Source organism: Thunnus albacares, chromosome 9 (assembly GCF_914725855.1).
Source record: "Thunnus albacares chromosome 9, fThuAlb1.1, whole genome shotgun sequence".
Classification (NCBI taxonomy): Eukaryota; Metazoa; Chordata; class Actinopteri; order Scombriformes; family Scombridae; genus Thunnus; species Thunnus albacares.
This window is the reverse complement of record NC_058114.1, coordinates 18086886-18100430: the sequence shown is the minus strand read 5'-3', so window position 1 is coordinate 18100430 and position 13545 is coordinate 18086886. Positions and strand designations below refer to the sequence as shown.

General features: G+C 38.0%; 1 protein-coding gene across 3 annotated transcripts in view; it reads left to right on the top strand.

Moving 5' to 3' along the window:
• The window catches only part of pex5la (peroxisomal biogenesis factor 5-like a), a 100197-nt gene that overhangs the window by 43679 nt on the left and 42973 nt on the right, over nt 1–13545 (top strand). For all 3 annotated transcript variants that reach the window (XM_044362105.1, XM_044362104.1, XM_044362106.1), the window contains exons 2-3: nt 897–1001; nt 12565–12676. In XM_044362105.1, the coding sequence (XP_044218040.1) occupies nt 897–1001; nt 12565–12676 (217 nt within the window). The remainder of the gene's footprint in view (nt 1–896; nt 1002–12564; nt 12677–13545) is intronic.

Below are 13545 nucleotides of genomic sequence, written 5' to 3'. Positions count from 1 at the left end.
AGCTGTTACTATTTCTATGACATATTACAAAGCATTAATACTCAAAGCATGACAACCAAATATTAGAATTTCAATCCACAGATTATATCAGATTTTGTTCATAAGTGTGTAACAGTACGCTTCAAGAAAATTCACAGAACGTAAAGTTAAAGCTCCTCATGGCAAGATTTTTTGGTACAAATATACTTGGCCTAAAGCCCAAAGTGTAGCTGTGCCAGAAAAAAAGAGTTCTTTTGTCACTAACCTATCAAAAAAGAAACCTAAGTGTCAGGTACAGTATATTTACTGCTGAGTGATGTCCTATGCATACAGGAAGTGATGATTAGAAACGTAAGACCAAAATACAAATTACATCGTGAGCGCCACTAAGAGAAAGATGGACTTTACACAAATTAGCTCTTTTTCCTCTCATCACTCTGGCATAAAGAGTGGTATAAAGCATCCCAGATCAGCCAGGTTTGTTGGTCCTGAACTTTTCAATTACATCTTGGAGTTGCCAAAATTGCCTAATGTGGATTTACATTCACCACAAACAGACTTGTGTTTCTCAGCTGCCCAGCAGATATGCACCTTCACCTGCTACATACATAATTCTTATTAAATTGTAGGGTATGATGATCTCTGTGTGATATTCTGTCATCATAGTGTGGATAAGTACTACTGTGGATGACCATGCTCATCACTGTCTCCAGTCAACCCTCTACATTGTGCAGTGACCCTCTTTTCATTGCCATAGTCTTGTGGATGTCGATGTTTTGTTACCGTAGACAGCCCCCACATAGTATTTCCATCATCATAAAGGTAAAGTCTTTTCTGTAAGATGCCCTGGACAGGGGCGAAAGCACTGAGTTGTCCAACTGTCCTGACACAAGTCATTGTTGATTTCACTGTTGTAGGGGAAAGACTCTAGGGCTGCAGATAAGACTGTTGCCATGGTCCTGAAGGAGATACCAAGTAAGGCGTCATCAGAAGGGAAGCCCCTCCTCACGGTGACTACCAAGGTGGGCAGAACCATTTCAGAAACCCCCCCTCCCCCTTTCGCCCTCCCTCCCCTGCCTCTAAGTGGTACATCCTCCTGTGTTGGTCATACTGAAATAAGAGCAAAGCTTTGAGTGTCCTGTAACTGACCTCCACTGTCTACTAACTCTTTACTTTAAGACTGTTGTATCTAACAAAGAGGCAACACTGATATCATTTCCAGCTGCTCTATGGGGTATAAAACCCTTCAACTGCATTTACACAAACAGTGAAAAATGATCTATAGAAGCATTACGCACGTCAGGCAGCATCTCGTCTCTTGCCGAGTAAATTATGGGACTGAAACTGCTGCAGTTATTCATGTTAGGTTTTATCTTTTCAAATTAGCCTCTGAGAGATATATAGTGCTCTTCCAGTTAACATTTATTGTGCATTTAGCATGTACCAGGGGGGAGGGATTAACCAGCAGGACAACACAAATTTACTCACCCATTCCTAATCAAGTCAGAAAACTTTCCTCATGAACTTTTTACACCTCATAAGCAGCTAATCCCACAAACTGAGTCTGAATGCATTTTCCAAGATGCTATGCCACGCAGCATGGCATTGGGCTATTGATTGAGCTCTCTGTGTACAAAATACTGCAGCAAATTACTGTACCCGCTGCTGAGCTTTTCATTTCTTTTTTGCCTTTTTAAGTGTTTGCTGGATGGAAACGGCACTCCAGATGCCAATATGAGTTTTCTTGCTCTGTGCTTGATTGCTTTTGTACAGTACGTGTGTGTGTGCGCGCGCTGCCGTGTGTCCTCTTGTATATCTGTTCGTGTTTTAATAACCTGTAGCATGCTTTATACTTGTTTGATTTCCTAATGCAATGTGTCGTTTGATAAGCTGTCACACAACCGAGATAATGCTTCAGCTCAAGTGGATTTAATTTCAGTATGGTTCAGCATCTTGCTGACTGTCGGGAGCCGCAGTTCACGCTAACAAGATATGATTTGTGCATCTTAAAATATGTAAATATAGTTCTTTTTGTTCTAGCGTGTAAATCATGATTACTCATAATTTAAATGACTGTTTAAAAGGGTGAGGGAAAGTTCTTCAGCTATTTCAGTGAAGAACAATTTCCTTCCTACAGTCACTTTAGTCATTTATTCCCCATTTCTCATGTGTCAGGGGAGCTGCACTTTTTGCACTTAAACATGAAGGTCTGTTCTTCTGTGTGTTGCATCTACACCATTAAGGAGAAGTCAGGTCAATAATAACCTGTTTATAACATTTTACCTGCAAAAACTAATATCTTCACCCTTTAAACATAAATACATACATGTAGGAATGTGTCCAGTTTACTACTCACATCATTTGTGACAGTAAGATAGTAATTGAAAGATTATCCAATTTATTAAGGTTTTGCATGAACGGTTCTTACTGTCAACGAGGCATTTTCCTGTAATATTTTTCTGTATGTTTCCATTAACAAACAGTTGTTTGTTTGAGATAAACACACAAAGACCTGAGCACCAGCAGTGATTATTGCTGAACAAACAAAGAAAAAAACTGACACTTCATTTGAAAAAGAGATGAACTGCTGAAAAACAGTGGAGACATTGTCTTATTAACCACATGAGTAACAGACATTATGCAGAAATAGTTCCACCAAAAGCTGGTTTTATAACACACATTTGACATTTATTATTTTGGAGATTAATATGAATTGAATTCCTGACATTATGAATATCTTACATAGCTGCATTTACTTATATCACAATTTTCAATAAGTCTATGAACAGCTAACAAAGAATACAACCAACAAGTCAGCCAACAGCCCGGTATCTTTAACTGGTTATAAAGTAAAATAAATAAAAAATAATGGTTACAGTTATCAAGATCTGATCTGATTTATCTTGATGTAGATTTTAGGTCACATCAGCCAGCCCTTACCATGAAAATCAGGTGTTTTCCTTGCACATACTCAGCACAGCCAATTTAAAAACTTTGTATTATATGTTAACATATTAGGTTATGTTCCAGAAACAAAGAAAAACTTGTTTTATAACTGATGCATTTTCACTATATGAAATAAGTTTCCTAAGGGTTTTATTAGACTGTGAAGTGACCAATCAGAACTGCTGTACAAAACAACACAGCAGTTAACTGAGCATGCCACCAAAAACTAACATTTATAAAATGATCTGTGTTCAGTATGCGCACACACACACACACTCATACATCTGCTGATCCTCTGATATGCAGGCACACACAGCTGTTGCAAGTCAGCATTGTTTTGTTAAGAGCAGTTGGTGAATATTTTTTACTTGAACCAAGTACATGAAGAAAAAGATCAGATGAGGTTGATAGTATTTATTCTTACTGAAGGTTTGTTATGTAAATATTTTTTTTATTTGATCCCTCTAGATTTGCAGGTCCACAACTCACCTCTCACTTTGTATCAGTTTGTTTAGGAAAATCCAGACAAAATCGAAATAACTGCGGTGCCAAACTGGCCACTTGATGTTACTTCCATGTGGCCAGACACTTATGATTGCTGTGTTCTCCAGTGGCTGAGGCTGCAGTTTCAGAGGCATCGTGTCCCAGCTTGATGTCACTTAGCAAGTGGCAGAGGCTAAGTGACAGGCTGTGGCTCCTCACGCCACATGTCAAGTCAAGTCAAGTCAAGTCTATTTTGTGTAGCCCAATATCACATAGAACATCTCACTGGGTTTTCACTGAGTCAGGGGTCTCAGCCCAACTTCTCTGACAAGACAGGAAAAACCTCCATGAAAGCCTTAGCATGTACAAGGAAGAAGCAGCAAGAAACAAGACATCATCTACAGCAACAAGGTCAAACCAACATTTACTATTTTAGCAAATCTCCCAGGTACTTAGTGCCACTGAGGAAGACTTCTAGTGGTTAAGATAAAATAGTTTGCGAATATAACCCTTAATTTACAGCTTAAATATTCCAAATTCAAACAAGATTAAATATGTTGCAAACTGCAAAACACAACACTTAACTTGTACAAAACCAAATCACACTTGACTGGAAACTTGAGGATTAAATTACTGTAGGTGAAATTGATTTGCTGCTAAAAGGACAGGTCTGATGATATTCTATATTTTCCACAAATGCCAATAAAAAACCAAAACCAACAATGACTTGATTCAACTAGCCATAAACCTCAATTGTTGTCTTAAAGATATTAAAACCTAAAAATATGTGTATTAATCTGTTTAATCCTTTTTGAGTAACATTTGCTAAAACTACAGTGCCATCAGAGAGTCCCACAAGGTACCCAAAGTTGGCACCGAGTGATCTGAATGAATGTGAATCGGTTTTCAGTTGTACCAACGTAATTCAGTCGGTACCCTTAAAAGTACCAATTTTGGTATTCAATCCTATTTTAAATGAAAATAAGGTTTTGTTAAGTGAAAGAAAACGTACACATGTATGTGAATGACATGCACAAATAACTAAATGCACATTTGTACATTTCTGTGCACAAATTCACACTCTCAATCTCAAAGTTTTGTTATTTTCTTGAAATTTGTTGACAACAAGAAAAATATAAAACAATGTGAGCTTCCTTTTACAAAGTGAAAAACACAATATTAGACCATATCTTGGCTACTTTCCATTATTTTCTTTTCCAAAACTGCAGCCGAAGGACAAATTATACAAAGCCATCATGATGAGTCATAAAATACTCAACTAACCGAACTCCAGTATTCAGGCCTGCGGGAGTAGATGGAACAGTTCACTGCCACCCACAATAACAGCTTTGGAGCAGCTATAATGAGTAAACAACCTGCTGACAGACAGAGATTTATAAAAATCACAGAAAATCAACAAAATTTACCATTAAAAAATGCAAATTCTGAGGAGTGAAATGTGATATAACTCCTGATCACGACATACTACACGTGAACTTCACATATATTGTAAGATCTCGGCTGTAATTCTTTTTTCGAGACAACCATCCCTCACATAGCCTCCGGGTTTTATCTAACAACTGTTGAAAGTTCTCTGCTTTGATATTTTTTTTACCCACGTTTCCCTCTATGTAGTGTTTTCAACCCTCTCCACCTCCTCCTCCCTCCTGTCCTCACCTCAACCTCCCCGCCTTCAAGGCTCTGACAAGTTTAACTGGTACGCAGCTCCCTTGACAGCAACATCTGAGAGTTCTCTTGGAGTCAAGCCCAAGAGGCACAATTAGCTGAAGTTTTCCATTACATAATTTTCTAGATTACTCCTTAAAGCCCTTGTAAACAAAATGCCAAAGTGCTTTGCATAGGAGAGGAGCAAAAAGGTATAACAGGAGGGGAGCGAAGGAGGTAAAAAAGGCACCAAGGGAAAATGGTAACCTCCTTGTAGTGAGAATAATGGGCAAACAGCTCAGATAGCTGCTCTCCCAGGTTAAGAGTGCACCTATAATTGGCATTCGCGTGCTATCTGCTACCAAAGTGCCTGACACCGTCTCCCCAGATGAATGCGGTAGATCTTCTGTCCCCATTTGCTGGATGATTAGAAGAGGAAAATGCAGAAGTCTCATCGTTTCACAATCATTATTTAAAATTGGCCCCCATGGCAATCATGGAAGTGCTTTGAAGAACATCTACAATGATCATTTAGTGTTCGGTGCAGTGTCCTCCATCAGGAGACCACCAGCAGTGATGTAGAGTCACAACCTTGATTGCCACACTTGTGACTCAACTCTCAGGCGCATCTGCTCAAAAGTGACGGTGAAATGTCAGCTTTAAAGAAGCTCAAAATACACTGACAGTGTTGTCATTATGAAATATGACCAACAGTGATTGCAAATCTCTCTGTCAGTCAGTTTTTCAGAAAATGTTTTAAAATACTGCTGCAGCCAGGAGATAGGATTTTGGAGTAGCTAAACTAATTAAAACAAATATATAAGTTATGATTTAGTTAGAAAAACACATGTTCACGTGTTTGTGTTTAAGAGGAAAATAAACACACAAATAGGAATATTAATTGGCATGAGGATGATCTTTAGTATATCTATAGTCACAATTACTGATTGGTCTATTACATAAGACACGTCTCCCACCAACCTGAACATAAGCATTGGCACATGAGCAGAGAAAACGATAGCTAAAAGTATTGGATAAATGGTTGAAACATCCTGCTTCCGCCACTCCAGTGATGAGAACGCAAACTCGAACAAACCCACTGAAAAAAATGTAAAAAAAGAGACCAAGCCTAAACATCCACATTTCAAACGAATCAAGCCGATATCTTCCAACAGAACAGTCTTTTAAGTCCCTCTTTGTGTTTCCCTGTTGAGCTGCTGTGGAAGGATAATAACAAAAAGAGGGACTTTGGTACTAACAAGACTGTAATGTTGGAAGATATGGTCATGATTTGACTAATTTGGACAGTATTAGCTTCAGATAAATTTAAATTCATTTTTGCACAGAAGGAGGACTAGATTTTGTCCCCCATCACTTACACTGGCAGCGCACTTGGATGAGACCTTTTAATGACCAGTATGAAGAAGAATGATTACATACTTGAAAAATTGTGGCCCTATCCTTAAAGTATAATTTAGTGTGTTAAACATCCAGTTTAAAATCGATTTAAATTACTACATTTGGAGGATGATGGTGGTTTGAAGTAAGGGGCACTTGAGCTCATCTGATAGGGCTGTGGGGGTACATTTTTAAAAAAGGCTGGGAATCACTGCTTTACAGCATATGTGCCACTACAAGACATGAGGATTTATAATCCTAAGAGAAGCATAATTTTGACTGTAAATCGTTTGGTAAAGCTGGTTGCAGTTTATCACAAAATTGTTCTTGTTTCACAACTAAACACCATTTTCTGAGAATATGCAAACGCTGCCAACTTTCAGCAGAATATGACTCAGCAGGGCTCTGACTGTAGTGATGATCCTGTCAACATCTCTCATTATTCTCTAAAAATCCTCAAGACTATTTAATGAATTAAAGGTATTACTTGAAGATTATGGTATGCTATAAATGTCCGGCATGCAGCTCTTTTGACAGCACTGACCTTCAGTCAATCAGTCACAGCATCGAAAAGCATGACTCTGCAGGGAGGGCTTCAGCCAGCCAGAAAAAAATATTTTTATTGCCCAATACAAAAAAAAAGAGAGAGAGAGAGAGGGAATCCAAGGTCATTTATAGCTAGGGGGATTTTCACACAGAATGCAGGGGATGTACTGTAACAGTGCACCTCTGTTTAATGCAGACAGTCAGTCTCAGACGTCCCCGCATCACAAAAATTGTTATTCACCGACAGATGTTTCTCTGGTTATCATCCACTCAGCCACTGCCAGCATGTGCATTTATGAATATCATTTACATTGTAAAGAGATTTTCCTCTCCAGTCCCCAGGTCCTATGTCTCAACTGAGTTTTTTTAAGTGTACACTATATTTATACAGTTTGGCTGGCATTTGTGTTGAATGGATAAAGCTGGTTTAATACAGGAAAAAAACAGGAAAATGTCTTGCACACAGAAACCTAAAACACAACAAAGAAGAAGTAAATCTTATGCTTTTATAATTATCTATGATATACAATAACAATAATTGTCATAAATGTGACCTCTCTGTAGAGTAAAATTCACATTAACAGCAATGCACATACTTCAGCCAGTGCCTGAGGCAGAGCCCAAAGCGTCAAGAGCTGATTTAATGTAAGTGAGCATTAAAAAGTGAAACAGAGATAAAAATTGATGTAAAACTTTAAGAATCCCGCTAAGATAGATTGCTTTACCAGCAATTACTGATCTCTAATGGATGCTTGTAAGGACACTTGATACAAGCGGATGATACATAAGTAGATACATTACTGATACATCCACAGGCATTAATAAACCTCAACAACCTAATCACTTATAAGTCCTTCTAAGACCATATCGGATACAAGGAGCTATTTAGTGTAATTTGTCTAAATGGTGGCAATTAACTTTTATTTTTAAACCATCATTAATCTGCTGAATGTTTTTTCGATTAACTGATTAATTATTTAGCATATAAAGTGTCAGAAAATGCATTTTGCAAGAGTCTAATGTGACCTCTTTAATTAGCTCATTCTGTCTGATAAACAGACCAAAACCTAAATGAAAGAGAAAAAAGAGCAAATCATCACATTTGAGAAACTGGAACCAGATAATGTTTTACATTTTTGTTTGTTAACTGACAAATAATTAATAATCAAACTTGTTGCCAATTCATTTTCTCTCAATCAGCTTATAGATCAATCTAATTGTTTCAACTCTATTTGTCTAAAAGCACAAATATCAGAAGCCCAGCAACACCTACTAAGTTCAAACCAAAACTAGATGCTTTTTTTTGTAAACAGAAGCAAATCATCTGAAAAATATACATGGTACCCTTTACATAACACAGTGAGCCATACCACTGCACCACATCCTACAATCACACACAGGCAAAAAGGGGAAAAGTGTTTTGATGTGGTAAATAATGATAACAGGGTGGGTGAATGCTGCTGTTTTTGTTTTCTTTGGATGGCAGAGCTTCTCCTCTCTCACTGCCAGGACTATCAGTTTAATAATTTACACTTGCAGTATGCTCCATGTGTTATATGAATCATGGAGTCTGGCTTGAGTGTGGGTAAAAGTAATCTAATTAAAGCAGAAGCTATATGAAAGGATTATTTTCTTCCATTAAAAGGTCAATGGGTTGAGAGGTTATTATTCAGGTTTTATGAAGTTTTAAATCCTTTCACAACATTAACAACTGTAACTGAGTCAACAGTGGCTCCACCAGTCAGACTCTATTACACTTTTTTCCCCAACAAGCAAAAACTATAAACCATCCAATAAATCCCACCTTTAAAAACACAAACCTACCCCTACAGTATGTATTCTGATCCTATAATTTGTTGTTGTAGTCATGAATCATCAGTCATCGAGGGGAAATGCATGAACTGGCAACAGCAGAGGGTGAAATCAGATTACCTCACACTGTGAGACTTCCCATGAACCACAAGCTTTATTCTGACACCAGAACAGCACAAATTCTAATTACCTGTGCTGGGTCAGCGTTCTCGCTGCGCAGCACGAACTCTCGCTCAACAAACTAATGACCCTTCCTCGGATATTCTTTACATACTTTTTCAAAGGTTCTCTGTCTGCTGCAAAAGTGAAGTTTGTGGTTCTTTCTTCGGTGCAGCACGGATTAAATCTTCCAAACTAGCTGTCATCATCTTTCACAGCTCATTTCACTTGTCCTTTTGTTTGACTATATTATTAACTACTGAGTGAAGAAACCTTTTTGTTGTTCAGATACACACAAAGCAAAGATGCAACTCATAATATCCACCTCAACATGAATTACAATAATTTTTTTCTTTTATCGTTTTGCTTGGGGCAAAAGGAACGGTTACTATTTCAATACTTATATATATTGAGTTTTCTGTCCAAGAACTGTCTTTTCTTTTTAAAAATTTGGACAGATTTTTGCAATTATTAGTATTATGTTTAGACATACAGCATTGGGGTGTGTGGGACAGCAAACAATACGGGAAAAAAGCCAATACCAACAACACACAAGGGTTAGAAGGCTACTATAATGTCACAGTATAATTCAGGATAGATATACTATACTATACTTATACTATACTTTGTAATTGTACAGGCACAAACAGTGCAGACAAGCTATGAAAACCCCATTCAGCAGCTTTCATACCAAGCATATGGCAGGTAGTGTGCAGTCCCTTCCATGCTTGCTAATTAAACTTTTAGCATCTTCATTAAAATTCTGCTTGCAAATGCAGCCTGGAGAGCAACAATAGCAAATGTCATGTTTCCTTGCTGCCAGCATTATATGCACACAACTTAAGCTGACAACAGTGGTGGCTTACCCTTTCTATGGGACAAAACCGGTTTTCACCTCCAAATTATGAAGCATTGGTTGGCAAACCGGGGGCCAGCTGCACCTGGACTATCATGGCTTCAGGGTACCGATAATGAACTGGATGTAACCTATTCTGCAGCTGCACTGGCAAGCCTACAAATTGGTGCATCACAAGCAAGGTGATTAGCATTTTCATGGTTTGGAAGGTGAGATAAGCAATAATGGTTAAGCAATTATTGTTTGGAACACATCCATCAGGTTTCTCTCAGCCAAGCTCATCTGGATCTCAGTGGTGACTGGTGACAGTACTGTTGTAACCCAGTCGTCTTTCTGTAGAAGTCTGATTTCTTAAACATGAAAGACCCAGTTTCCTTAATTGTATACACTAGATTTCTAACAGAGGGTTTTACATGAGTACAAGACAATGACTACAGACAGTGAAAGTATTGCTGTAATAGAAATGCAGATGGATGAAAGGTAGCCATGTTTCCTTGTAGTGTTGAAATACTTAAAGGCCCTACATGTCTGTGGTCCACCCACACAGGTGTTTTCACTTATTATGCCTGATTAGACCACTTCTGAAGGAGCCATCACACAGGATTTCACTCCTCATTCATTTCTATGAGGAAAAGGACGAGATATATTTGTTCAATCTGACTGAGGGTTGACACACAAAATCGCAATATTACAATATCCAACCAGTTTAACCAGTTTAGTATTTTCAAGAAATACTGACTGTTATATCCATGAGAGGGAAGCTCACTGCTTGGCTGTAGTGAGCTCACATAATGGACCCTTTTCACAGTAAACATTTCAACTTGTCAAAGCAGGAAAAGCGAAGGTGTAATTAATAACATTAACAATGGCCCCATTCCAATGATAGTCTCAGTTAGCCATGTCAGTGAGTGAGAGCCCTGGCTCACCTAAATGCAATGTAGCCATTGTTAATGTTATTAATTACACTTGTACTTTTCCTGCTTTGACAAGTCAAATTGTCTGCCATGAAAATGGTCTATTCCAGCAGTCTGATCAGGGGTCTAGTCAGCCACAATAGGTGAAAACACCTGTGCGGATGTGCGAGGTCTTCACATTCAGTGCCCGACTAAAACTAATGCTGTGTTCATGTCATGTGGCTTTTGTGGTAAAGATGGAAAAGATTCCCATGTTTACGTCTTGCAAGTGTTAATGTCATCAGACAATTCAAGATGGTTGTATGATTATAGGGTTGGCAGAGTGATGGTTAAAAATGCTTCACACTGACAACATAACATTATATCCATTAAGTTTGTGTTCAGTCACCATGAACAATGGACTTTTGGCTGATGTGAGGTGTCCCTATTTGCTACATTTTCAAGTACTTACTTATTACAAAACACTAAGTCGGATACGTCTAAGTTGGAAGTCTCCAGTATGACATGAATGCAGCATAAAACTAAAGCTGTGTCTGAAATCATTCCCTCGCTCACTCAGTCACTACCCCCTGTGTAATGGATACTCAATAGTTTACTCAATAGTGAGCAGTAAAGTGAGATTTTGGACACATGTGAAACATTGTCATTCTGCATCACCACTGACAGATAGTAGAGTCACACAACTGTACTGTAATTTTCACATCCACTGAATGTGACCCATTGCATTGTGGGATTGTTAGCAGAAAGTAGTGTATGTGCCATGAGCACTATGTTTTTCATTCAGTTGTGGAGTTTTTGAGGGTGCTATATATGTAATAAATAGAGAGTGACTTCTGACACAAAATAAAATTAATGAGTCTTTATAAGTTGGTTACCATTAACCACAGTAAAATTCAAACATGAAGGAAAAACTGTGTACTCTCTCACCATAGACCCTGTCCTCTCAGTGCACCATCAGTTCAAATGCTTTGATAAAACAGAAAAAAAAATACTCTTCAGGCTGCAGCATCATCCACACTACATCTTAGATCTGCCAGTTTTGGTTCAAAAGTATGGTAGGTAGGTGGTTGGGGAGTCACATCTAATTGCAGACCAACTGCATGTAAAAGCATGTTTTATGGTGACCAGATCGTTACTGTGCATGTACATTCTCCAATTTCTTGCCTCAAATTATTTTTTTAATTTCAATTATAGTGTGTGCATGTAAACATAGCAATGTTATAGCATGGTGTGATGAGGATGATTCTCCATCAACCAATGTCCGAACATCAGCTGTGTTTTGGTGTCTGACAGAAATCAAACATACTAATGCACCAATACACCCATATAGGAATCTGATAGCAAACAATAATTCAAGACATATAATACATGATTTAATGTGGCTAAGAGTCTGTGAGATATTTCGGTAAAATAATGTTCAAACTGTAAGTTTCTGTATGCTATTCCAGTACAAACTCTTAAAACAGCTGTATCATGTCTAACATCTATGTAAATCAACACACATTTGAATCACTTCAGTATCTGTGTCAAGCTGTAGCCTACTACTGTGAGTAAATAATGTGCTGCAAAGGATCACAAGTGTGTTTTTTAACCCAAAAAGACACAAAGAAAGTGTTGAAAGTGACACACTCTTTTATGACAGGGGGATTTGTCAGTATCAGGACATTGGTGTCATCTCAATTATGACCAAAGGTCTGAACTTTATTTAATACAGTATCAGGGATTCTTGTAGACATTATGATGATAGTGTCATGGAGATGATATGCTGGGTGAGAGCCTGAATGTCTTGTCTGCTTGTCCTTGCAGCTGGTGAGTGAGCAACAAGAGAGCCGCCCGCTTCTAAGCCCTTCCATTGACGATTTCCTCTGCGAGACCAAGTGTGATGGGGTTTCCCGCCCAGTGACTTCCAACACAGCTGGTACAGTACTGATTTTTTTCAGTCTGCAAATAAAAGTACGCCTCTGACTGTTGATTACATCAATAGTTGATAAATTCATTTTTCATTTGCCTTTTAAGATGCATTTTAACCTTTAACAGCAGTGCTCTGTGTCAAGAGAATAATATGAATTATAAATGCACAATTACACTCCAGTACATACAGGAAAAGCTCTTTGATACCATAAGGCTATTGACACGAGAGAGACTTGAAAGCCATACTGGAAGCTGCCTCCTGTTAACAACATGTTTTTATCAACCAGAGCAACAATGCCAGAGAGGTTGTTTTTTACTCTGCTGTGTCATATTCATGATCACAGTTACAAACATGTAGAATACAGTATATGGTCTTGTTTTGTTCAGATTTCTATTTTTTGTCATTTTTTTTCCACCACACAGCCACCAACTTTTCAACTGAAAATGCCAAAAATACCAATTCTAATGGAGGATCTTTCCTGATTCCTCATTCATAGATCTCATAGATTTTAAGAGAATATTGATTTCAGTCAGTTTGTTATAGCTGTAGGACAACATATAGGCCTATGACAAGGATTAAGAGGAGAGCAGGAGAGATTAATGTATCAGGATTTGGTCCCATTTGAATCTGTCTGTGGATCAATTTATTATGTCGAGCTCAACCATGATTAGGACGCACACTTTTTTATTTCTTTGACTGCATGCAAATCTGTTTTCATATCACAGATGATAATCATGTTAGATGCCAGCAAAGGCACTAAAAAGTGTTACAGATAAAACATTTGACTTTACATGTGGGTCAGGGGCAGCAATCACAGTAGTTTAACTGGGCAGAGGCCATAAGGAATACAGTATTTCTCATAATCTCTGAATAGT